This window comes from Panthera onca, chromosome E2 (assembly GCF_046562875.1).
Source record: "Panthera onca isolate mPanOnc1 chromosome E2, mPanOnc1 haplotype 2, whole genome shotgun sequence".
In the NCBI taxonomy this organism is placed as follows: Eukaryota; Metazoa; Chordata; class Mammalia; order Carnivora; family Felidae; genus Panthera; species Panthera onca.
Genome location: NC_138353.1, coordinates 14,376,265 through 14,402,230, shown reverse-complemented (window position 1 = coordinate 14,402,230; position 25,966 = coordinate 14,376,265). Strand labels below are relative to the sequence as shown.

The 25,966-nt window shown below is 44.9% G+C and overlaps 1 protein-coding gene across 1 annotated transcript; it reads left to right on the top strand.

Moving 5' to 3' along the window:
• The first annotated feature begins 16,170 nt into the window (after positions 1-16,170).
• On the top strand, positions 16,171-25,057 carry PSMC4 (proteasome 26S subunit, ATPase 4). Its single transcript, XM_060651135.2, has 11 exons — positions 16,171-16,299; positions 17,109-17,207; positions 17,344-17,530; positions 19,415-19,561; positions 19,650-19,759; positions 19,856-19,949; positions 23,752-23,919; positions 24,003-24,079; positions 24,223-24,391; positions 24,588-24,643; positions 24,821-25,057. The coding sequence occupies exons 1-11, from the start codon at positions 16,264-16,266 to the stop codon at positions 24,932-24,934; spliced, it is 1,257 nt and encodes a 418-aa protein (XP_060507118.1). The 5' UTR covers positions 16,171-16,263; the 3' UTR covers positions 24,935-25,057.
• Positions 25,058-25,966: the final 909 nt, after the last annotated feature.

The window sequence follows — 25,966 nt, the reverse complement described above, 5'->3', positions numbered from 1 at the left end:
CTCAAAAATAAAATAAGTATCAAGTGCACATAGAACATTTACTAGGATAGACCATATCCTGGGACACCTGGGTGGCTCAGTCAGTTAAGCATCTGGCTTTTGATTTTGGCTCAGGTCATAATCTCATGGTTCAAGAGATCGAGCCCCAAGATCAAGCCTTACATCAGGCTCTGCACTGACAGCACAGTGTCGGCTTGGGATTCTCTCTCTCCCTCTCTGTCTGCCCCTTCCCTGCTCCCCACTCTCTCAAAATAAATAAATACATTTTTAAAAAGATACACTTTATCCTGTGTTAGAAAATGAACACCGTAACAAATTTTTAAAAATTGAAATCATACAAAATATGCATATACAAGTTATGTCCTCTGGCCACAGTGGAATTAAAGTAGAAATCAATAATAGAAAGATAGCTGGAATATTCCCAAATATTTGGAAATTAATCACACACTTCTAAATAATCCATGAGTCAAAGAAGTAGTGTTAAGAGGAAATAGAAAATAAAAAATATTTTTTAATGTTAATTTATTTTTGAGAGAGAGACAGAGAACAAGCAGGGGAGGGGCAAAGAAAGAGACACCCACACAGAATCCAAAGCAGGGTCCAATCTCTGAGCTGTCAGCACAGAGCCTGATGCAGAGTTCGAATTCATGAATGGTAAAATCATGACCTGAGCTGAAGTCAGATGCTCAACCAACTGAGCCACCCAGGCCCCCTAAAAAAAACCTTTTAATTAAATCTAAAAATATCAAAATTTGTGGGAGCAATTAAAGCAGTTTTGAGAGATAAATTTATTGCTGTAAACACATACATTACAAAAGAAGCTCTCAAATCTAACTCTCTATCTTAAGATCCTAGAAAAAGAAGAGCAAATGAAACCCAGAGCACTGAAGGAAAAAATAGCAAAGAGCAGAAATCAATAAAATTGAAAAAATTGGAAAAATCAATAAAATTGAAAAAAATCAATGAAACGAAAAGCGATCTCTGATAGATCAATAGAGTTGATAAACTTATAACCAGACTGACCAAGAGAAAAAGAGAGTAAACAAAATCACCTATGTTGTGAATGAAAGAGGACTATCACTACAGAACCAACATGAATTAAAAGGTAATTAGGTAATACTACAGAAGATTCAATGCCCATATTTGACAACTTCCATGAAATGTATCAATTCCTTGAAATATACCAACTACCCAAATTCACCAAAGATGAAAAAGATAACCTGAGAGGTTCTATAACTATTAAAGAAATTGAATTTATAGCTAAATATCTGCCAAAAAAATAAATCTCTAGGCCAATGGTTTTACTGGAGAATTCCATCAAATATTCACACATTTATTCTATCAAATAAAATAACATGAATTCTGAAAAATCTCATCCAGAAAATAGAAGAGGAAGGAACACATTCCAACTAATTTTGAGACTAATATTACCTTGATACCAGAGACCAGATAAAGACATTACAAGAAAACTATAAATCAATATTCCCCAGAACACAGACACAAAAATCCTTAACAAAATATTAGTAACTTAAATCCATCAATACATAAAAATTATAGTATATAAAAAGGCCAACTGGAGTTTATTCTGGGAATACAAGATTCATTCAACATTAAAAAAGCAATCAATGAAATTCATCATATTAACAAACTAAAGAATAAACTCTGTGTGGTCATCTCAATAGGTAAAGAAAAAACATTCAACAAAATTGACTTTTAAGTCAGTAAACAAGGAATAGAAAGAAACTTCCTTAACCTGTCAAAGGGCATTTAGAAAGATAGATGATGTTAAAAGTTTGAATAGTTTCTATTTAAAATTGGGAGCAAGAGAAGAATGTTTGCTTTCAACACCCCTATTCAATATTGTACTGAGTCCGGGCTATTGCAAGCTGTCAAGAAAAAAAATAAAAGGCATACAGATTGAAAAGGGAAAAATAGGGGCTCCAGGTTGGCTTAGCTAATTAAGCATCTGACTCTTTATTTTGGCTCAGGTCATGATCTCATGGTTTGTGGGTTTGAGCCCCACATCGGGCTCTGCACTGACAGCATGAAGCCTGCTTGGGGTTCTCTGTTTCCCTCTCTCTCTGCCCCTCCTGCATATTCTCTCTCTCCATCTCTCTCTCTCTCTCTCAAAAATAAATAAAAATTTTTAAAAAGATAATAAAGATATGAACTATATAGGGATAAATCTGAAGAAAGGTGTGCAATATCTGTACACTACAAACTTAAAAAAACATTCTGGAAGACATTAAGGAATACCTAAATAAATGGAGAAATATACGGGGTTCATAGATTGGAAAATTTAGTGCAGAGGTGTCAATTTCCTCCAGATGAGTCCGTGGATCCAAGATATTGTCACATATAATTTTTACAAAAATCGAAAAGCTGATTCCAAAATTCTTATAGAAATGCTAAGTACCTAGAATAGTCAAAATAACTTTGAAAAAGAAGGATAAAGTTGGAAGACTTCTACTACCAAATTTCAAGATTTGTAAAACTACAATAATTAAGACGATGTAGTATTGGTGTCAAGATAGAAAAATAGATCAAGAGAACAGTCTACAAGTAGAGCCACGCCTGCACAGTCAACTGAATTTTGACAAAGTTGCAAGACAATTCAGTGGGAAAAGATCATATTTTCAACAAATGGTGCCAGAACAACAGAGTATCCATAGAAGAAAAGAGGAACTTTGAGCACTGCTTTGTACCACATACCAAAAAACCAAAACCAAAACCAAAACCAAACAAAACACACACACACGCACAACCCCACAACCTCAAAATGAATTATAGATCTAAATGTAAAACATGATATTACAAAACTTTTCGAAGAAAATCTTTGTGAATTTCCATTCGGCAAGGATTCTTTTAGATAACAACATTGACAAATGATCCATTTTTTAAAAATTGATAAAACTGGACTTAAAATCAAGAATTGCTGCTCTTCAGACATTTTTTTTTTTTTTTAATTTTTTTTTTTTCAACGTTTTTTATTTATTTTTGGGACAGAGAGAGACAGAGCATGAACGGGGGAGGGGCAGAGAGAGAGGGAGACACACAGAATTGGAAACAGGCTCCAGGCTCCGAGCCATCAGCCCAGAGCCCGACGCGGGGCTCGAACTCACAGACCGCGAGATCGTGACCTGGCTGAAGTCGGACGCTTAACCGACTGCGCCACCCAGGCGCCCCTCTTCAGACATTATTAAGAGGATGAAAAGGGAAGCCGCACACTGGGAAGGTATTTGTAAATAACATCTCTGATGAAGGACTTGTGTAAGTCTTATGGACTGAATATGTTCCCCCCCCCCCCAAAACTTGTAGTTGATGCCCTAACTCTCAATGTTACTGTATCTTGAGATAGGTCCTGTGAGGAGGTGATAAAGGTTTAATGAGGCCCTAAGCATGGAGTCCTAATCCTATAGAGATGATACCCTTATTAGAAGAGGAAGACATTCCACAGCTCTCTTCCTGCATTATGTGAGGCCACAGTAAAAAGGCAGCCATCTGGGTACTTGGGTGGCTCAGGTGGTTGAGGGCCCAACTCTTGATTTTGGCTCACGTCATGATCCCAGGGTCATGGGATTAAGCCCCATATTGGGCTCTGTGCTTAGCATGGAGCCTGCTTAAGATTCTCTCCCTCTCTCTGTCTCTCTCTCTGTCTCTCTCTCTTGGCACTTGGGTGGCTCAGTCGGTTAGGCGTCTGACTCCTGACTTTGTTATGGAGGTCATGATCTCGTGGTTTGTGAGTTCAAGCCCTGTGTTGGGCTCTGTGCTGACTACTCAGAGCCTGCTTGGGATTCTCTTTCTCCCCCTCTGCCCCTACCCTGGTTGCATTCTCGCTCTCAAAATACATATATATACGTATATATATACATGTATATATATACATGTATATATATACGTATATATATACATGTATATATATATGTATATATATATATATAAATTTTTTTAAACGTTTATTCATTTTTGAGAGACAGAGACAGAGTGTGAATGAGGAAGGGGCAGAGAGAGAGGGAGACACAGAATCCAAAGCAGGCTCCAGGCTCCCAGCTGTCAGCACAGAACCCGACGTGGGGCTCAAACCCACAGATCATGAGACCATGACCTGAGCCGAAGTTGGACGCGTAACCAACTAAGCCACCCAGGTGCCCCTAAATATATTTTTTTTAAAAAGATTCTTTCTCTCTCTCCCTCTGCTCCTCTCCCCAACTCATGTGTGTGCTCTCTCTCCCTCTCAAAAAAAGGCAGCCATATACAAGATCTATAAGCTAGGAATAGAGCCCTCACCAAGACCCAAAACAGCTAGCACGTTGATCTTGAACTTCCCAGCCTCCAGAACTGTGAGAAATAAATTGCTTCTGTTTGAGCTACTCAGTCCATGATTTTGCCCAACCCAAGTCAGACACCAAAATAAATAAAGAACTGTTGAAACACCATTAACGAGGAAAAGCAACACAATTAAAAATGGGCAAAATATTTAAACAGACACCCCACCCAAGGAAATAAATGGATAGTAAATAAGCACATGAAAAAAGGCTCAGTACTATTAGTCATTAGGTAAATTCAGGTGAAAATCACATCTACTAGAATGTCTAAAATTCAGGAGCACCTGGGTGGCTCAGTTAGTTGAGCTTGAGACTCGTGATTTCAGCTCAGGTCATTATCTCATGGTTGTGAGACAGAGCCCTAAATCAGGCTCTGCACTGGGTGTGGAACCAGCTTAAGAGTCTCGCTTTCCCTTTCCTTCTGCCTCTCTCCTGCTCACCCTCTCTTTCTCAGAACAAAAACAAACCAGTTTTAATAACATGTCTAAAACTGAAAGACTCATTTGAAAGTCAGGGGGTATTTGGCGAGGATGTGGAACAATTAGAATTCTCATGCTGCTGATGGGAATGTACTATGGTACCACCACGCCAGGAGGCAGTGTGGAGGCTTTTTAAAAAGTTAAACTTGGGGCGCCTGGGTGGCTCAGTCGGTTAAGCGTCCGACTTCGGCTCAGGTCACGATCTCACAGTCCATGGGTTCGAGCCCCGGGTCGGGCTCTGGGCTGATGATGGCCCAGAGCCTGGAGCCTGCTTCGGATTCTGTGTCTCCCTCTCTCTCTGACCCTCCCCCATTCATGCTCTGTCTCTCTCTGTCTCAAAAATAAATAAACGTTAAAAAAAAAAAAAAAAAAGTTAAACTTACACCTAGCATAGGACCCGGCCATTCCACTCCTAGGTATTTATCCAAGAGAAATAAAAGCACGTGTCCAACTTGTACATGAATGTTCATAGCAACTATACTTGTCATTGCCGAAGACTATTAATCAGTAGAGTGCCCTCGGCAATGCAAGAGAACGAGCTGTGATACACACAATACCATGCATAAATCTGAGAATACTTAGGCAGAATGAAAGAGTATATACTGTAAGATCCCATTTACATAAAATTCTAAAAACTGCAAATGAATTGGAGTTTCCCGGGATAGAGGCACGGAGAGCCTGAAGGAAGAGTACAAAAGGACCCAAAATGATGTTGGAGGGCAACACACGGGTTCATTATCTTGATTCTAATGATGGTTTCTTGTGTGCATGCATATACTGAAACTCACCAAATTGTATACTGTAAATATGTGCAATTTATTATATATTAATTATCCCTGTTTTTAGAAAGATACTATTTTATTTTATTTTTAATGTTTATTTTTGAGAGAGAGAGAGAGAGCGCGCGAGCAGGGGAGGAGCAGAGAGAGAGGGAGACACAGAATCCAAAGCAGGCTCCAGGCTCCGAGCTGTCAGCACAGAGCCCGACGTGGGGCTCGAACCCACGAACTGCGAGATCATGACCTGAGCCAAAGTTGGACACCCAAATGGCTGAGCCACCGAGATGCCCCTAGGAAGATACTATTTTAAATAGCTTGAAAAAAATGATATAGGTAAGGGCATACCTGGTTTTATTGCATCCTCTTTATTGTGCTTCACAAATATTGTGTTTTTTACAAATTGAAGGTTTTGGACGACCCTGCACTGAACAAATCCATTATTGGCACCATGTTTCCAAAGCATTTGCTCACTTTGTGTTTCTGTGTCACATTTTGGTAAAGCTTGCAATATTTAAAATGTTTCCATTATCATATCTGTTTCGGTGGTCTCGGATCAGGTCCTTTGATGTTACTATTATAATTGTTTGGGGTCACCGTGAACCCTGCCCACATAAGAAAGAGACCTTAATTGATAGATGTGTATGTTCTGACTGCTCCACTGACCAGCTGATCCCCTGTCTGTCTCCTCTCCCCAGGCCTCCCTATTCCCTGACACAATATAGAAATTAAGCCAATTAATAACCCTACAGTGGCTTCTAAGAGTTCAAGTGAAAGGGAGAATCTCATGTCTCTCCCTTTAAATCAAAAGCTAGAAATAATCAAGCTCAGTGAGGAAGGCATGTCAAAAGCCAACATAGGGAGAAAACTCAGCTTCTTGTGCCAAAGAATTAGCCACGTTGTAATTGCAGAGGAAAAAGTCCTTGAGAAAAATGAAAAGTGCTACTCCAGTGAACATACGAATGGTAAGAAAGCAAAACGGCCTTGTTGCTGATATGGAGAAAGTTTTAGTGGTCTGGAGAGAAGATCAAACCAGCTACAGAATTCCCTTAAGCCAAAGTCCAATCCAGAGCAAGGCCCTAACTCTCTTCAGTTTGATGAAGGTTGAGAGAGGGCAGGAAGCGCAGGAGAAGAGTTTGAAGCTAGCAGAGGTTGGTTCATGAGGTTTAAGGAAAGGACCCATCTCCATAGTATAAAAACGCAAGGTGAATCTGCAAGTGTAAGTTATCCAGATCTAGTTAAAATAATCACCATGAAGGTGGCCGTCAGAAACAAATTTTCAATGTCGACGAAACAGCCTTATATTGGAAGAAGATGCCATCCGAGACCTTCACGGGTAGAGAGGAAAAGTCAATGCCTGACTTCAAAGGACGGGCTGACTCTCTTGTTAGGAGTAATGTGGCTGGTGACTTTAAGTTGAAGCTAGCGCTCACTGACCATTCTGAAAATGCTTTGGCCTTTAAGAATTATGCTAAACTAGTCTGCCTGTAAAAAAGCCTGAATGACAGCACATCTGTTTACAACATGGTTTACTGAATATTATAATTTTTTAAATGTTTATTTATTTTTGAGAGAGAGAGAGAGACAGACAGACAGAGGGACACAGAGAGAGAGAGGGAGACATAGAATCTGAAACAGGCTCCAAGCTCCGAGCTGTCAGCACAGAGCCTGACGTGGGGCTCGAACTTAGGAACCGTGAGATCATGACCTGGGCTGAAGTCGGACGCTCAACCAACTGAACCACCCAGGCACCGCAGTTTACTGAATATCTTAAGCCCACTGTTGAGACCTACTGCTCAGAAAAAAAGATTCCTTTCAGAATATTACTGCTCACTGACAGTGCACCTGGTCACCCAATAGCTCTGATGGAGATGGACAAGGAGATTCATGCTGTTTTCACGCCTGCTGACACAACGTCCATTCTGCAGCCCACAGATCGAGGAGTCATTTCAACTCTCAAGTCTTAATACTTAAGAAATGCATTTCATAAGGTGACATCTGCCATCCATAATGATGCCTCTGACGGATCTGCGTAAAGCAAACTGGAAACTTTCTGGAAAGGATTCACCATGCTAGATGCCATCAACAACATTTGTGATTCCTGGGAAGAAGCCAAAATATTTAAATGAACAGGAGTTTGAAGATGTTGATTCCAACCCTCATGGATGAATTTGAGAGATCCAAGACTTCGGTGGAGGAAGTCACTGCGGATGTGGTGGAAACAGCAAGAGAACTCGGATTAGAAGGGGAGCCTGGCGATGGGACTGAATTGCTGCGATCTCATGATGAAACTTTAATGGATGAGCAGCGACTTCTTATGATGGAGACAGGAAGAGGTTTCTTGGGATGGAGTCTACTCCAGGTGAAGATGCTGTGAAGATTGTTGAAATGAAAACAAAGGATTTAGAATGTTACATAGACTTGGTTGATAAAGCAGTAACAGGCTTTGAGAAGATTCTTTTTTATTTATTTATTTATTTATTTATTTATTTATTTATTTTTTTTTTTTTTATTTTTATTTTTAAAATTTACATCCAAGTTAGTTAGCATATAGTGCAACAACGATTTCAGGAGTAGATTCTTTAGTGCCCCTTACCCATTTAGCCCATCCCCCCTCCCACAACCCCTCCAGGAACCCTCTGTTTGTTCTCCATATTTAAGAGTCTCTTATGTTTTGTTCCCCTCCCTGTTTTTGTATTATTTTTGCTTGCCTTCCCTTGTGTTCATCTGTTCTGTGTCTTAAAGTCCTCATATGAGTGACATCATATGATATTTGTCTTTCTCTGACTAATTTCACTTAGCATAATACCCTCCAGTTCCATCCACGTAGCTACAAATGGCAAGATTTCATTCTTTTTTATTGCCATGTAATACTCCATTGTATATATATACCACATCTTTTTTTTAATTTAAATTTTTTTAGTGTTTATTTTTGAGACAGAGAGAGACAGAGCATGAGCGGGGAAGGGGCAGAGACAGAGACACACACAGAATCCGAAGCAGGCTCCAGGCTCTGAGCTGTCAGCACAGAGCCTGATGCGGGGCTTGAACTCATGAACCTGTGAGATCAAGACCTGAGCTGAAGTCGGACACTTAACCGACTGAGCCACTCAGATACCCCTACCACATCTTTATCCATTCATCCATCAATGGACATTTGGGCTCTTTCCATACTTTGGCTATTGTCGATAGTGCTGCTATAAACATTGGGGTGCATGTGCCCCTTCGAAACAGCATACCTGTATCCCTTGCATAAATACCTAGTCATGCAATTTCTGGGTCATAGGGTAGTTCTATTTTTAATTTTTTGAGGAACCTCCATACTGTTTTCCGGAGTGGCTGCACCAGCTTCATTCCCACTAACAATGCAAAATAGATCCTCTTTCTCTGCATCCTCGCCAACATCTGTTGTTTCCTGAGTTGTTAATTTGAGTCATTCTGACAGGTGTAGGGTGGTATCTCATTGTGGTTTTGATCTGTATTTCCCTGATGATGAGTGATGTGGAGCATTTTTTCATGTGTCGGTTGGCCATCTGGATGTCTTCTTTGGAGAAGTGTCTATTCATATCTTTTGCCCATTTCTTCACTGGATTATTTGCTTTTTGGGTTTGAGTTGGTAAGTTCTTTATAGATTTTGTATAGTAACCTTGTATCTGATACGTCCTTTGCAAATATCTTCTCCCATTCTGTCGGTTGCCTTTTAGTTTTGCTGACTGTTTCCTTCACTTTGCAGAAACTTTTTATTTTGATGAGGTCCCAATAGTTCATTTTTGCTTTTGTTTCCCTTATCTCTGGAGACATGTTGAGCAACAAGTTGCTGCAGCCAAGACCAAAGAGGTTTTTGCCTGCTTTCTCCTCAAGGGTTTTGATGGCTTCCTGTCTTACATTTAGGTCTTTCATCCATTTTGAGTTTATTTTTGTGTCTGGTGTAAGAAAGTGGTCCAGGTTCATTCTTCTGCATGTCGCTGTCCAGTTTTCCCAGCACCATTTGCTGAAGAGACTGTGTTTTTTCCATTGGATATTCTTTCCTGCTTTGTCAAAGAAGTTTGTGGGTCCATTTCTGGGTTCTCTATTCTGTCCTATTGATCTGAGTGTCTGTTCTTGTGCGGTACCATACTGTCTTGGTGATTACAAGAAGCCTGTCTTTTCTAAAAAGCAGTTCTCCTGTGGGTAAAATGCTATGAAACATCATTGCATGCTACACAGTAATCATTCACGAAAGGAAGACTCAATCAATGTAGCTAACTTCACTGTTGTCTTAGTTTTCAAAATTGCCACAGCCACACCAGCCTTCAGCAACAGCCACCCTGCTGAGTCAGCAGCCCTCGACATTGAGACGAGACGCTCCACCAGCAAAAAGATTGTGATCCACTGAAAGCTCAGTTAACGTTTTTCATCAAGAAAGTATTTTTGAATTATGGTATGCACATTTTTAAGACATACTACTATTGCACACGCAATGAACTACAGTATAGTCTACACATAATTTTTTTAAGCCTGGACATTTTAAAGTTTATTTATTTATTTATTTTGAGAGAGAGAGAGAGAGAGAGAGAGAATCCCAAGCAGGCTCCACACCATCGGTGCAGAGCCCAATGCAGGGATCAAACTCATGAACCATGAGATCACGACCTGAGCCAAAGTTGGATACTTAACCAACTGAACCACACAGGTACCCCTGTAAACATAACTTTTATATGCACTGGGAAACCAAAAATTTAATTTGATTCACATTATTGCAATATTTGCTTTATTGCAATGGTCTGGAACCAAACTTGCAATATCTCCAAAGTATACCTGTATAAATCTACCATAGTAGAATCTGTATGCTATGTGGAGACATACTATATTCATGGATGGGAAGCCTCGGTGTGGTTAACATGCCAGTTCTTACCAAATCAGTCTATAAATTTAATGCAATCCAAATAAAAATCCCAGTAGTAGTTTTAGAAAAATACATACATATGGCAAGATATATGTGTAATATGTATCTGTATACAGACACACAAATAAGAATGCATATACAGAGAAAAAGACAATGATAAGGCATATGTGTTAAATGGTAACATTTGGGGAATCTGGGCAAACACTATGCACCATTCTTACAAATCTTCTGGAACTGAAATTTCAAAATAAAAAGATTTTTTAAAAGGGTTTATATTTTATCACTTTGTCATCTATGTTTTTCTTTTAGGTATTATATATTCTGTGAACATATGGTGTATTAAATATTCTATACCACCTTTTTAAAGTTTATTTATTTTGAGAGAGAGAGAGAGAGAGAGAGAGAGAGAGAGAGAGAGAGAGAAAGAGCAGGGGAGGGGCAGAGAGAGGGAGAGACAGAATCCCAAGCAGGCTCCATACCATCAACAAGGAACCTGACACAGGCTCAAACTCACAAACCCTGAGATAGTGACCTAAGCTGAGATCAAGAGTCAGATGCTTAACCAACTGAGCCACCCAGGGCCCCCTCTATACCACTTTTAAAAACTGTGTCATAGTCCATAATAGATAGATGTTAAATTTTTTTTAACATTTATTCATTTTTGAGAGACAGAGAGAGACAGAGTGTGAGTGGGGAGGGGCAGAGAGAGAGAGAGGGAGACACAGAATCTGAAGCTGACAGCACAGAGCCCAGTGTGGGGCTCAAACTCACGAACTGAGAGATCATGATCTGAGCCAAAGTCGGATGTTCAACTGACTGAACCACCCAGATGCTCCAAAATTTAAAAAGATCATTCAGTTTATTTAACAAATCAGCTATTGTTAGATATCTACTTTTGCTTTTCCCTGAAAATTGTTTTTAATTTTTAATGTTTACTCATTTTTGAGAGAGACAGGGTGCAAGCTGGGGAGGGGCAGAGAGAGAGGCAGACACAGAATCTGAAGCAGGCTCCAGGCTCCGAGCTGTCAGCACAGTCCCTGATGCAGGGCTCAAGCTCACAAACTGTGAGACCATGACCTGAGCAGAAGTCAGATGCTTAACTGACTGAACCACCTAGGCGCCCCTGCTTTTCCCTGAATATAATCCTTATTCATCCTTGACCTCGTATTTTTGCGGCCTTCTGAATGTTTCAGACCCCTCCCTCCACTTCCACCCTGGGACTGAGTAAAGCCCTTGATTCCTGGGCCTGTGATGGCCATACTGGGGACAAGATGAGCCTAGACCAGGGGTCATCTATCCATTGTATGAAGCCCACAGATGGTTTTGTTTGGCCTGTATGGTGTTTTTTTTTTTTTTTAAGATTTAAAAAATGTTTATTTATTTATTCTGAGAGAGAGAGAGAGAACACAAGCAGGGGAGGAGCAGAGAGAAAGGGAGAGAGAGAAGCTTGATGCAGGGCTCAATCTTATGAATCATGAGACATGACCTGAACCGAAATCAGGAGTCCATCGCTCAGCCGACTGAACACCCAGGCACCCCTGCATGGTGTTTCTAAGTGTTTGAATTTATCATCAACATTTAAAAATTAGAAGATTTCACTTGAAAATCTGGATTCTTGGGGCACCTGAGTGACTCAGGAGCATCTGAGTTTGGCTCAGGTCATGATCTCACAGTTCGTGGGTTCAAGCCCCGCATCTGGCTCTGTGCTGACAGTTCAGAGCCTGGAGCCTGCTTTGGATTCTGCATCTCCCTCTCTCTCTGTCCCTCCCCTGCTCACACCCTGTGTCTCTCGCACGCACTCAAAAATAAATAAACATTAAAAAAAATTTTTTAATTAAAAAAAGAAAAGAAAATCTGGATTCTTGACTTCTCTCAAAACATCAGATCTGGTAACAATGGGCCCACATTTTGGCATGGCTATCATGGCTGGAGTTCGGCCACTCTCTGTCAATGAGGAATAGGTTCTCTGCCAGTCCAGCTGTCTTTACCTTCTGGTCTGCTGGCTCCTGTATGCACCCAGCCACATGCAGAGCTCTAAAACACAGATCTGGAAACACCCTCACAGAACACAAGAGCTGCTCAGGACTTCTGTTAGAAGGCAGTGTAGTCTAGAGGAAGAAAGCCCTCGGCTTCAACCAGGAGGGAGAAATTTTAGTCAGCTGGGCTGATCCTGGCTCCAGTTTGCCCATTGTTAAACGATCTAGATGCGTGGTTCTTAACTAGAAGATAGGAGGAAGGATCTTAACATTAAAATAAGGTAAAGGTGCATCTAGCTTGAAAAAAATTCCCTAAATGATTCAGTGTCCTCCTCCTTGAGAATGACTAGCTCACTTTTTGAAGGTCATCTGCAAATCCAAATGATAACTATCATGGGAGGGTAAAAGCCCAGGTCCTGGATTTGAATAGCATCTCTACCATTTACTTCCTGCATGATCTTGGCCAACAAGTGACTTCACCTCTCTGAGCCTGGTGACTTTTGTTGGACCTGAGAGAGTAGGAAGTAAGACAACTGTTCCCATTTCAAATCCCACATAAATATGAGATTTAAATCAGATCACGTGTATAAAACACTTGAACTTCCCTGGCAGAAGGCAAAATGTTGGTTACTTCTACTACCTGCTTTGGAAGGCTGTTGTGAGGGTTGCATGAGATAATACGGTAAAGTGCTTAGCAAAGAGCCAGGCACACAGTCAGCGTTTAGGAAATGGTTACAATTATTATCCATAACTATTACAATTATTATCCATAAAATTATTATCCATAAAAATGCCAAAGGGATTCATTGATTTATCATTGCCAAAGACAGCAGAGAGATTTCAGAGATGGGTTGACAGGATTTGGGGAATAAAAGCAAGGCTCTTACATAGTTTGAGTCTGAAATCTGGAAACTAGGAGATAGGGAACAGGAGGCAAGGAAGGAGATGATGAATCCTGTTTTAGGTGATGGATTCCAAGACTCAAGTAGAAATTGGGATGCCTTTTGGGGGAGGCAGAGGTAAGGAAGACAGAACTATGAACTGTCAATGCAGAGAGAAAAAAGGAGGATTTGTTGTCCTCATTGTTTTCCTTTTTTGTGTGGAAATAAAAGTGCTGGGGGGGGGCATCTGGGTGGCTCAATCATCTTGTGGTAGGGTCCCCTCCCTAAAAGAGAAAAAAAAACAAAACAAAACTCAAGGCAACTTGGTTATGCCACATGACAACATTCCTCATGACCTTGTAACATGAGACCACTTAATCAGACTGCATGTTTGTGTGTTACCATAAATGGGAAACAGAAAACGTATAAAAAAACTATGCCACGTGGCGTTCGGGGCTGAGTTCTTTGGGTACAAACCCAACTGAATAGTGCCAACAGTTGCTTCCTGGAAAGAAAAGCCTCAGTGTCACAACTCTGTGCGAGAATCCTGCTACTAGTTGAGCATCTGACTCTTGGTTTTGGCTCAGGTCATGATCTTATGGTTTGTACCATTGAGCTCCACATAGGGCTCTGCACTGACAGTGTGGAGCCTGCTTGGGATTCCCCCTCCCCCTCTGCCCCTCCCCATATGCCCAGATGTGCTCGCGCTCTCTCTCTCTCTCTCTCTCTCTCTCTCTCTCAAAACAAATAAGAAAAAAAAAAAAGTACTGGGGTCTTAAACAAGGAAGGCAGGGACCAGATCTGATTGATTTCTAATTCCCCTAGCATAGGGCTGGCATTGATCAGGAGCCACAAATTCTCTTTGTGACTTAGCGGGCGTGACTTTCCCTTGTCTGAGCCTCAGTTTCCTCACCCATAAAATGAGGAAGAGCAAACCTACCTCTGAGGGTATTGTAAGGATTCAGAGTTTGGAACTTGCCCAGTTAAAAGGAAATGCACAAATGGTGCCTGGTGTGACAACCCACAATATACCGACCAGAATGGAAAAAAAATTCAGAGAGACAATATCAAGTGTGTGCACAAGGGATGTGAGTGTAAGTTATTGTAGCTTGACAGTGTTGACTAAAGCCAACCTCACACTTGCCCTTTGACCAGTGATTCCACTCCTTAGCATATTCCCATAAGTTTATGGAGGAAATGTACAAGAATAGTGGTAGCACCAGGATAACCCCAGGCTGGAAAATACCCAGTTTTAGGCATATCCACAGGGACCGAAAGCATACAGAAGTGAAAATGAAAGAACTATTCCTATGTGCAATATGAATGTCACAAACATGATGTTAAGTAAAAAGCCAAATACACAGTACACACTGTGGGGGTTGAGACGGACAGAAGTAATCCGCACTGTTAGAACTCAGGTAAAGGATAACTTTAAGAAGGGATAGGATGGCAGAAAGAGAGCATGTGGGGGGCTCTTGGGGGTGGCTACTGTTTGGTCTCTTGATCTGAGTACTGGTTATAGGTGTGTTCACTTAGTGGAAAGTCATTGAACTGCACAGTAATGATCTGTACACTTCGCTGTATTTATATTTCAATAAAACAATTTACTTAACAAACACTGTGTGAGTGTATCCCCACTGGCCAGTGTGTATCCCCTGTCTGGGGACAGACAGATCTGAGGACTCTTGTGACCGGCAAGCAGCTTCATAGCTCTGAGCCTATTTCCTTCTCTGTAAAAGGGAACATAATGCCTGTTCAGATTCAACGAGTTGAGGCACCCAGGACTTAGGCACAGGGCCTCGCACAGGTCTGCAAGTGTCCCACGGGACGCAACTCCCGCACTGCTGCCTCATCCTCTCCAGCCCAGATGCCTGCGTCGTTTCTACCTGATTCGCTAAGGGTAATGCGGGCTTGGGGCTCCTCACCTCGCACTGGAGTAAAAAGAAACAAAGGCCAGACTTTGCGGAGGCTCGCAGTCTCCAAGCAGAATTCCCGAGGCTCACAGATAGTAACATTCCTCCAGCTCTCTCAAGGACTTCCTTTACCAAAGCTGTGTTACAATTTTGCTCGTTAGTGTCACTTTCCCTGATAGCTTTAAGCACTCCCCAAGATCTATGTGCAATTAGATCCTGAGAATATGGCCCACTGATACACAACTGAAGGGCCTCAAGACTGATGTTTTACTAGAGGGTAGTAAACAGCCTTATCTTAGCAGCAGCTAGCGCCCTGAACGCTTTACTTCCAAATTCCTTACCGACTTACTCTATCCTTAGCACCACCATCCCGCCCCAAACTATAAAGTATTTAATCAGTCATTTCTCACAAACACAAGTGCAGCTCTTCCCGTACGGGTCCTGGCACTGTGCTTTAAATAAAGCACCCTTCCCACTGAAAACGTCTCAAGAATTCTTTCTCCACCCTTTGCTCCCGGCCCACGTCACATCAACTCCCAGGGTGGATCCCAGTGAGGAGTCGCTCTGGGGGTCGGGAGGGGGGGGGGGTGGAATCCTCTGGCGCAGCTCACGTTGAGACACCTAAAGGAACCCCTCTGGGGAACGCCGCCCAAAACATCTCCAGCCCTTTCACTAAATGAGATCGAGGAGACAGATCTGCGAGTTCCTTGATTGATAAAGCAATGAAGCAGCGCCGCCTACTGCCGAGAAAACCCCAGCGCAGATGCCGCCCGAAATGGTGCCACCACGCGCTACTGCGCACGCGCACCGCCCTAAACCCCTGTCCCGAGAGCGCGCGGTGCAAGCCTTGGGGGCGGAGCTCAGGACGAAATCTTCCCTTCCCTCCATCCTTTGCGGCCTATCCAGCCCGCTCTAGCGAAGTCTTAAACTACGTTTCCCAGAATCCACTGAGGTCCTAGTCTTCCGGTAGCGTCAGCGGAAGCGGTGACTAGATCTGGCTGGGCCGCACAGAGGCCGGCTTGGTCACTATGGAGGAGATAGGCATCTTGGTAGAGAAAGCTCAGGTCTGGTGGGGCCTGGCTCGCGGGGAGAGGGTGAGGCCGACCTGAGTGGGGTGCTGAGTGACTTCGGGAATTCCGGCCCGGGTCAGGGTGATTTGGGATCCTTCGGTGGAGAGCTCTGTGCTGCCCCGAGGCCTGGCTCGGTGACTGAATGATGTTAGGGGGGCAGTAAGGCGCAGAAAGCGCGGCTACAGGAATGAGTGACGTTAGAGGTTCCTTGGCACGGAATGATTTCGAGGACTAGCTAGAAGTGCTTAGTGACCGATGGCCTAGCGAAGCTGGGGCTGTGTCTGGGTGTGAGTGATAGATGGGACGCGGCCGTGGGCCGAATGATGTCTGAAGTTGGGCTGGGAGCTAACCGATGTTCGGAGGCTAAGTAAAATCTGTGGTTTGGGGCCTTCCTAGGGAACTGGATGATAAAAGAATGTTTGAAAGCATGGTGACATTAACAACCTATATTGAGCTAGCCATGTGACACTAGGAACCTGTTGAGGGGGGTTGAAGAGCATTGGGAGCTGGTAAGGAGTGGTTGTGACATTTAGGCTCTAGTTGGGAGTCTGGCGACATTGGGGGTATGTTACAAGTGGCACGTGTTAATAAAATATGTTTTCGGAGGGCTAGTTGACATAAGAGCCCTGTTAGGAGCTAGGTGACATTAGGAGCCTTTTTAGGGGGCTGAGAGGTTTGCAGGGTCTGTTTAGAGGGGCTGAATGATGTCAGGAGCCGGTTAGGGGCTGAGTGGTTCATGGTGAAGTGGGGAGGATGCTCTGTATTCTTTCTTCCTCCAACTTGAGTTTTCTCCTTTGTTCTAGGATGAGATCCCAGCACTGTCTGTGTCTCGGCCCCAGACTGGCCTTTCCTTCCTGGGGCCGGAGCCTGAGGACCTGGAGGACCTGTACAGCCGCTACAAGGTACATTCAATCCCAAGCCGGACCCTGCACAGGGTCCCAGCATCCCATACTCTTCCTCCACCCCACAACCTTCCACTGCCGCCTCACTTAGCAGGGCATGGAGCCAACCCTCCACCTTTCCCCTCTCCACTCACAGAAGCTGCAGCAAGAGCTGGAGTTCCTGGAGGTGCAGGAGGAATACATCAAGGATGAGCAGAAGAACCTGAAGAAGGAATTCCTCCATGCCCAGGAGGAGGTGAAGCGAATCCAAAGCATCCCACTGGTCATTGGGCAGTTTCTGGAGGCTGTGGATCAGAATACAGCCATTGTGGGCTCCACCACAGGTGCGTGGGTGGGTGGGCAGGGGGCCTCTCATTCACTCATCTGTTCATTCAGCGTCTGTCAACTGTTTCCTGCCACGGACCGGGAATTGTGCTAGGATCTTAGAAGAGCAAACAAGGCAAGAGAGGGTAATGGTGTTTTTCAAACTCTGATATGAAGGTAGACATATATCTTACGTTCTTTCTCTACACGTACGTATGCGTGTATTTTGTGTGTGTGTGTGTATGTGTGTGTACATACGTGTACAGTTGACTTTTGAACAACACAGGTTTGAACTGGATGGGTCTCCTAATACGTGGAGTTTTTGGGTAAATACAGTGTAGTACTATAAATGTATTTTCTTTTCCTAATGATTTGCTTAATATTTTTTTTTGCTAGTTTACTTTATTGTGAGAATACAGTATATAATATGTAAAACATACCAAACACGTGTTAATTGACTGCTTATGGTATTGGTAAGGCTTCTGGTCAACAGTGGGCTATTAGTAGTTAGCTTTGTGGGGAGTCAAAAGTTATACATGGATTTTTCAGATGCACGGGGAGTCAGTGCCCTTAACCCCTGCATGGTTCAAGAGTCAACTGTTATACATATATACACTACATATATATACTACATATACGCTGAATATGCATATGTATATATACTATATATATATTATCTATGTGTATGTAATACATATATTACAGATATACTGGAAATTTCATCAAATGCTGTTTACCCTTACTATGTGCAATATACTCTGATGTTTTCCATTCTGTTCTAGCCTGCTTTTGTTTCAAACTATGTTCTGGATATGACCGTCTTAGTTGATTTCATGACCGTTACTGGGTTGGGACCTGCCATTTGAAACCATGGGTGAAGTGGGAAGAGATTGGGCTCTGGTAGGACTCGGTATACAGTAGCTGCTGTTATTAGCATGGGCTTAGGCCCTGCCCTCATGATGGTTGTTGTCTCTGTGTGTTACCCATCTCTTTCTGTTTCTGGCCTCTGCTCCTTTGGACTGAGCCATGTTCTCGTAACGGTGGGGAGAGGTGGCTGACTGGGCCTGGAATTGAACTGATGGGCTGGAGGTGAGGTGGTGAAGGGAGGGAGTCGCCCAGGATGAGGCTTGTGTGTTTGACCTGTAGGACTTGGGGGACTGTAGGGCTATTCCTGAGATGTCAACATGGGCAGAGGAGTAGGTTTGGAGGGAGACCGTGCAGGCAGTCTAGGATGTTGCAGGGAGGGGTCCAGGAGGCTGCTAGACAGCCAGGTCTGAAGGTCAGGAGAGAGACTGACACTGGACAGGGGTGTGCATCAGCACCGTAGAAGGAGAATGTGGATGGGAGAGAGGAACCCGAGGCTGGGCGAGCAGGGAGGTCTGGTGCAGAGACCTAGAAGGGTGAATCAGGCAGGGTCCAAGGGGAGGAGAGGAGATGGTTGGAGACGTTCTGGAGGCTGAATGGAAGATCATAGTGACTGATGGACAATGGAGAGAAGGGGAGAAAGATCTAGGATGAGGTTTGGGACTCTGGCCGGGGACCAAGGACTGTGGGCCTCCCTGAGACAGAGACCCAGGAAGAGCAGCACAATTTGGGAGAAGATCCTGAGAACACATTGGGACACAGTGAGTGACAGACACCCTAGGGTCATGCAGGGGGAGGCATTCCAGGAGGCCGCTGGTCACCTCGGGCTGAAGCTTGAGAGGGAGTCAGGGCTATAGAATGACAGGGAAGTTGTCATTGTGAACGTGGGGATGGACCGGAGGAGGCCAGTGGCCAGGAGGCCCAGGCAGGGTCTGAGTGAGAGATACCAGTGGCCTGGAATGTACGACCGTGAGGGGTGGGGACACGGTTTTAAGGTTCTGGCACTTCTCATTTTCCCCTCTTCTTCCTGTCTCCCAAAGGCTCCAACTACTACGTGCGCATCCTGAGCACCATTGATCGGGAGCTGCTCAAGCCTAATGCCTCGGTGGCCCTGCACAAGCACAGCAATGCCCTGGTGGACGTGCTGCCTCCTGAGGCTGACAGCAGCATCATGATGCTCACCTCAGGTGTGGGGGAGGGGAGCCCAGGGCTGGGGGCGGGTCCTAAGGGACGCTGGGAGCCAGGCTGAGAGCCCCAGCTCTGCTTTCCCACCAGACCAGAAGCCAGATGTGATGTATGCAGACATCGGGGGCATGGACATCCAGAAGCAGGAGGTGCGGGAGGCTGTGGAGCTCCCGCTTACACACTTCGAGCTGTATAAGCAGGTGTGGAGCTGGGAGGGGCAGGGAAGGGAGAGGCCCCACTGTATTGAGCTGGTGGTGGGACTCCCTGGCTCGTCCTTCTTCGCCTCTGTGTTTCAGATCGGCATCGACCCTCCCCGAGGCGTCCTCATGTATGGCCCACCTGGCTGCGGGAAGACCATGCTGGCGAAGGCTGTGGCTCATCACACGACAGGTGAGCCTCTCAGCGCTTCTCCAGAGCCTTGACCTTCTGGGCTCTTCTGACCTTGCTCCCTGCTTTCTCATCTTCCCCAGGAAGTGGCATGGTGATTAAGAGCAGGGGCTGTGGGGTCAAAGCCCCTGTGTGCCTCTTACTGGCTGTGCCGTCCTGGGAGGTGACTTTATATCCTCATACCTCAGTTTCCTTATCTGTAGAAGACTCTTCACAGTGTTACTGTGAGAAATGAATGAAATAATGCACTGTTTTTCCTACAGTGGGTTGTGACCCATGAGTAATCGTGACTTCAGATTCATGGGTGTAACCAGCATTTCAAAAAATGAAACAAAACATCAGAGTCCATCCCACATAGTAAGAGCTCAGATTTGTGAAACTTGTAGTACACACACACACACATGCTTGTGGTTGTTTATATACGTATTTCTTTTTTTTTTTTTTTCGATGTTTATTTTTAAGAGAGAGCATGTGAGCAAGCAGGGGAGGAGCAGAGAGAGGGAGACAGGGGATCTGAAGCAGGCTCTGTGCTGATAGCATGGAGTCCGATGTGGGGCTTGAACTCAAACTGAGATCATGGTCTGAGCCGAACTTGGATGCTTAACGTACTGAGCCACCCAGGCGCCCCCCACCCCCCATGTATTTTTTATTGTAGGTTCCAGACAAAAACATCCTAAAGTCACTATATTACTGTTTGTAAAGCCTAAAGATAGGGCTCGGCACATCTTAAAATCTTACCATGTGTGAACCAGAGGCTGGTAGAAGGCCGTAGTTAAGCAGTGTTTTCTGGGCCAGGCTGACTGGGTTTGCAATCTGGCTCCCCTACAACTGCTTATGTAAGGTAGTTTATGTAACTGCTCAATAAGTTAGCCTCTCTGTGACTCCCATTTCGTATTTGTCTGGGTTATTCAGAAGATTGAATCAATATAAAGCTTCTAGAACCATACCTGGCACGTAGAGAGTGGACAGTAAATGATAGCCATTGTCACGATCGCTCCTTTGCTCAGCAGTTCATTGGACCTCTGCTCTCCCGGGCCCAGAGCATGGATACAGTGATGAATCAGACATGTCCCGTGTGTTGGAGAATCTCCCACTATGGCTGAGGAAAGAGAAAAAGAAACACTTAGAACTCGGTCATTCGGTTAACGTTTATTGAGCGCCTGGTGCGTGCCACGCTGTGTTCTAGGTGCAGGAGATGTGGCAGCGAATGGAACAAAGCCTCCTTTCTTCATGGAGGTGATGCCTTAGTTGAGGGAAGTACTTAAACAGATACACAAGTGAATAGATTATATATCCCATGGTGCTGAATGCGTGCTGAGATTAAGCAGGACAAGGGGAGAGAGAGTAACAGGGGCTGCAGCCTTTTATGCCAGAGCTGGGGCTTGGTCAGGGAAGACTTTCTATGAGGTGACCTTTACACAAAGACCGGGAAGACCTGAGGGAGCGAATCACAGGAAGGTCCAGGGGAGGAACTGTATCAGGCTGAGGGAATATCTGGTGAGGCAGGAATAACAGGGAGGCCCCTGCAGCTGAAGCGAGTGAGGGAGGGGGCTCACAGTCGGAGGTGAGGTAGAATGGGAACAGTCTGCAGAGTAGCAAATACCCCGGAGAAGCAGGGAAGGTAGTGGGCTTGCCCTAACGGGAGGGCGCGCCGGCCCATGCTGCCCAGGCCTCTTAGGTAAGGGTTCCCAGAGGAAGCAAGGTGTAAGTGATTTGGCAGGCACACCGTTGGGAGAGGGCATCCAAGCACAGGGAATGGTATGTGCAAAGGCCTGGGACAGGAAAGCACTTTTTATTTAGCGTCATGAGTGGACCATGACCAAACTCCAGGAGGGCACGGGCCTTATACATTTGTGTGTTTCTGCATTTCCAGTGCCTGCCCAGTAACTGAACTGTGGTAGTTGCTCAGCGAATGTTTGTAGGAGGGCTGTGCTTGGCAGGTCTAGGAGGTGAGGCTGAGGAGATCAGAAAGGGTGTGAATATAGTCTTCGCACTACTCTCAGAGAGTTTACATGTTGTACTGAGAGCGGGGTGGTTTTAGACAGGCAGGGTTTGATAGAAATATATGCACGCTACATCTATAATTTAAAAAAATTTTTTTGGGGGGCGCCTGGGTGGCTCAGTTGGTTGAGCAACCAACTTCGGCTCAGGTCATGATCTCACGGTTTGTGAGTTCGAGCCCTGCGTCAGGCTCTGTGCTGACAGCTCAGAGCCTGGAGCCTGCTTCGAATTCTGTGTCTCCCTCTCCCCCACTCATGCTGTCTCTCTCTGTCTCAGAAATAAATAAACATTAAAAATAATTAAAAAAAAATTTTTTTTAATGTTTATTTCTGAGAGAGAGGAGATACAGAACATGAGCAGGGGAGGGGCAGAGAGAGGGGGAGACACAGAATCCAAAGCAGCCTCCAGGCTCTGAGCTGTCAGCACAGAACCTGATAACAGGCTCGAACTCACAAACCGTGAGATCATGATCTGAGCCAAAGTCAGAAGCTTAACCAGCTGAGCCACTCAGGTGCCCCTAGCCAATTTTTAAGTGTATAATTCAGTGGAATTGAGAGCATTCACTGTTGTGCAGCCTCCACCAGTATCCATTTCCAGAACTTGTTCATCATCCTGAACGGAAACTCTATACCCCTGTTTCTCCACACCCCCTTGCCCCTCGAGCCCCTGGTAACCTTTGTTCTTAGGGACTATGAATTTGGCTCTCGTAGGTTATCTCATGTAAGTAGATGAATCCTACATTTGTCTTCTTAAGACTTGCTTTTTCACTTAGCCTGTTGTCTTCAGGGCTCATCATGTTGGAGCAGGTATCAAAATATCATTCATTTTTAAGGCCAAATAATATTCCATTGTATGTATATAGTGTGTTTTATTTATCTGGCCATTTATTGAGGGACATTTCTTGAGATGTTTTACATTTTGTTGTACAAAGTCTTTTGAAACCTAAGACTTTTGAGTATCTCATGGTTACAGCGTGTCTCATTTTGGACCAGGCACATTTCAGTTCCCCAACAGCCATGCATGGCCAGCATTAGAGAAGTGGTGTGATCAGGACCGCCACTTGCACGACTCCTGGTTTATGACGTAAAACACCAGGCCTGCGTCACAGACTGCGGGTCTCCCTCCCGTGTGGTGGGCGGAAGGAGGGTTCTGAGGGTTGCTCCAGGCAACACAAAGCCACGTGCATTTATTAACAAATAAGTTAAACTCTAAGAAGTCAAAAAAGGAGAGGCCCAGAACAAACCTGTCTTTAGCCACGTTGCCGCTTGATTATACCAGAATACGTGCCCAAGGTCCCTGGTTCTTTCATGATATTCAAAAGTGGGTCTTTCCCCATTCCATACGGAACTCCAAATGGAACTCTGAGCTCTTGGGGAGGCAGTACGATGCCTTAGTGTGCGGACAACCTGTCTTTATTCTCTGATTTTTCCAACACTCTGGAAATCCAGATTTTTTTCTATCTTGGATTCTGTGAGTGTCTCTTGCTCTCCCCTATATGGCATATTGAAGCACAGATGCATTATTATTATTTAGAATGTCCGGATTTTTAAATGTTGGGCCAGAAAATGACACATCTGTGGTAGGATTCATGATATGGGCTGCTAGGTTGCTATGGGGTGCAAGCAGGTGGCTGGTCCTCCCAGCGGGATCTGAGACCCAGTCCCTGGGGCACGAGAGAGTAACCTGGCCACTTGGAGTGAATGTTCACAGGAACGGCTGTCTGCAGGGAATTCTCGGTTTCAGTAAGCAGCATGGGCCCTGTGGGAGGCCCTTCCTCATCTAACCCTCATCTTCCTGCCATCAGCTGCGTTTATCCGGGTCGTGGGCTCCGAGTTTGTACAGAAATACCTGGGTGAGGGCCCCCGCATGGTCCGGGACGTGTTCCGCCTGGCCAAGGAGAACGCACCTGCCATCATCTTCATAGATGAGATTGACGCCATTGCCACCAAGAGATTTGATGCCCAGACGGGGGGTGAGTGATGCCTAATCAGGGCCTGGGATCTTGGGCAGCCTTTTACGGGGTGCCCTGGACTGACCAAGTGGCACACTCTCCAGCTGACAGGGAGGTTCAGAGAATCCTGCTGGAGCTGCTGAATCAAATGGACGGATTTGACCAGAACGTTAACGTCAAGGTTCGGGGTTCAGGATGGGCAAGGGGAGGTGTGGTGTGGGAATCCGGGAAGAGTGGTGGCTGGCATGTAAGGGGGCAGGTATCATGACAGGAAAGAGGGTGTAGTGGGGACAGAGGTCTCAGCTGGCCTGTCCCCAATGCCAGGTGATCATGGCCACGAACAGAGCAGACACTCTGGATCCTGCCCTGCTGCGGCCAGGACGCCTTGATCGTAAAATTGAATTTCCACTCCCTGACCGCCGCCAGAAGAGATTGATTTTCTCCACTATCACCAGCAAGATGAATCTCTCTGAGGAGGTTGACTTGGAAGACTGTATCCTGCTCTAGAAGTGAGGGGATGGTCCCAGCTGGGTTGGGGACCGGATCTTCATCTCCACCTCTGCCTTCTTGTACAGGTTGGGAGACCAGGGTCCAGGGAAGGGGGTGGTGACAAAGCTCAAGGGTGACTTCTGGCTCCAGGCATTCACCCCCTCGTTCAGGGAATGGTTGCCTTAACTCACCTGTTGCAGATGTGGCCCGACCAGATAAGATTTCAGGAGCCGATATCAACTCCATCTGTCAGGAGGTGAGTGAGGGTTTCTCCCTGGATCCGGGCAGGGGGTATGTGGGGACCCTTCCTCTTGGAGAGTATTCTGCTGCAGTCCTCATGTACCTCAGTGCCTCCCCGGGGCTTGGGGCCCTGCCTCTTCTTCCACCATCACTAGGGTTGGGGAGTAGATTTCTAACTCTCATTCCTCAACAGAGTGGAATGTTGGCTGTCCGTGAGAACCGCTACATTGTTCTGGCTAAGGACTTCGAGAAAGCATACAAGACAGTCATCAAGAAGGATGAACAGGAGCATGAGTTTTATAAGTGACCCCTCCCCCGCCCCACCACAGGGGCCGGAGACTTCTCTCACCTCCCCAGCCTCTGTCCTAAAACCTAGTGTTCTTTTTTCTTTACCTGGGATTGGTTTACTCAGTAAATATACAAGATTGAATCTGTTTAATTTCTTCCTAAAAGTTTAACTCTTTCGGAGAAAACTGGGCCTGGAATAGGATGTTCTGTCCCCTCCTGCTCTCCTGACAGATGAGTGGGTGAGGTACATGTCCTGGGTTACAGTTTGGGAGAGAAGCAAAGAATTCAAACCAAATGACTATAGAAATTTGGGGAAAGGGGAGGGGCACCTGGGTGGCTCAGTCAGTTAAGCGTCCAACTTCAGCTCAGGTCATGATCTCACAATTCATAGGTTCGAGCCCCACATCTGGCTCTGTGCTGACAGTTGGAGCCTGCTTCAGATTCTGCATTTCCCTCTCTCTCTCGCTCCCCCTCCCCCACTCACACTGGGTCTCTCTCAAAAATAAACAAACATTGAGGCGCCTGGGTGGCTCAGTTGGTTGAGCATCCAACTTCACCTCAGGTCATGATCTCACAGTTCGTGGGTTCAAGCCCTACATCAGGCTCTGTGCTGACAGCTCAGAGCCTGAAGCCTGATTTGGATTCTGTGTCTCCCTCTCTCTGCCCCTCCTTTGCTTGTGCTCTCTTTCTCAAAAATAAATAAACATTAAAAATTTTTAAATAAAAAATAAACATTTAAAAATATTGGAGGAAAGGGATAGAAACTGAACCTTAGACCACAGCCCTTGGCCACAAAATAAAGCCTCTGCACACCTGCCCACCTGCATTTCCTAGAGTAGGTAGATCATTTGAGTCTTTGATGATTCCTGCCTTCCTCACACTTGGAGTATCAAGAACAGGGAAACAGCCCTGCAGAGTCCCCAAGAGCAGGGATGACGGTTGATGGGGGGACGTTGGATGGCTGGGTTTTGTGAGTATCTCTGGCCCTACTCCATACGGTCTTACTGGAGCACAAATGTGTTTGGTTGGACCAATTCCGTCTCTTGAGGTC

Coding starts and splice junctions, on each gene's coding strand:
- PSMC4 (XM_060651135.2), top strand. CDS start 16,264: ATGGAGGAGATAGGCATCTTGGTAGAGAAAGCTCAG. Junction 17,208..17,343: donor ACCTGTACAGCCGCTACAAG/GTACATTCAATC, acceptor CTCCACTCACAG/AAGCTGCAGCAAGAGCTGGA. Junction 19,760..19,855: donor ACTTCGAGCTGTATAAGCAG/GTGTGGAGCTGG, acceptor TCTGTGTTTCAG/ATCGGCATCGACCCTCCCCG.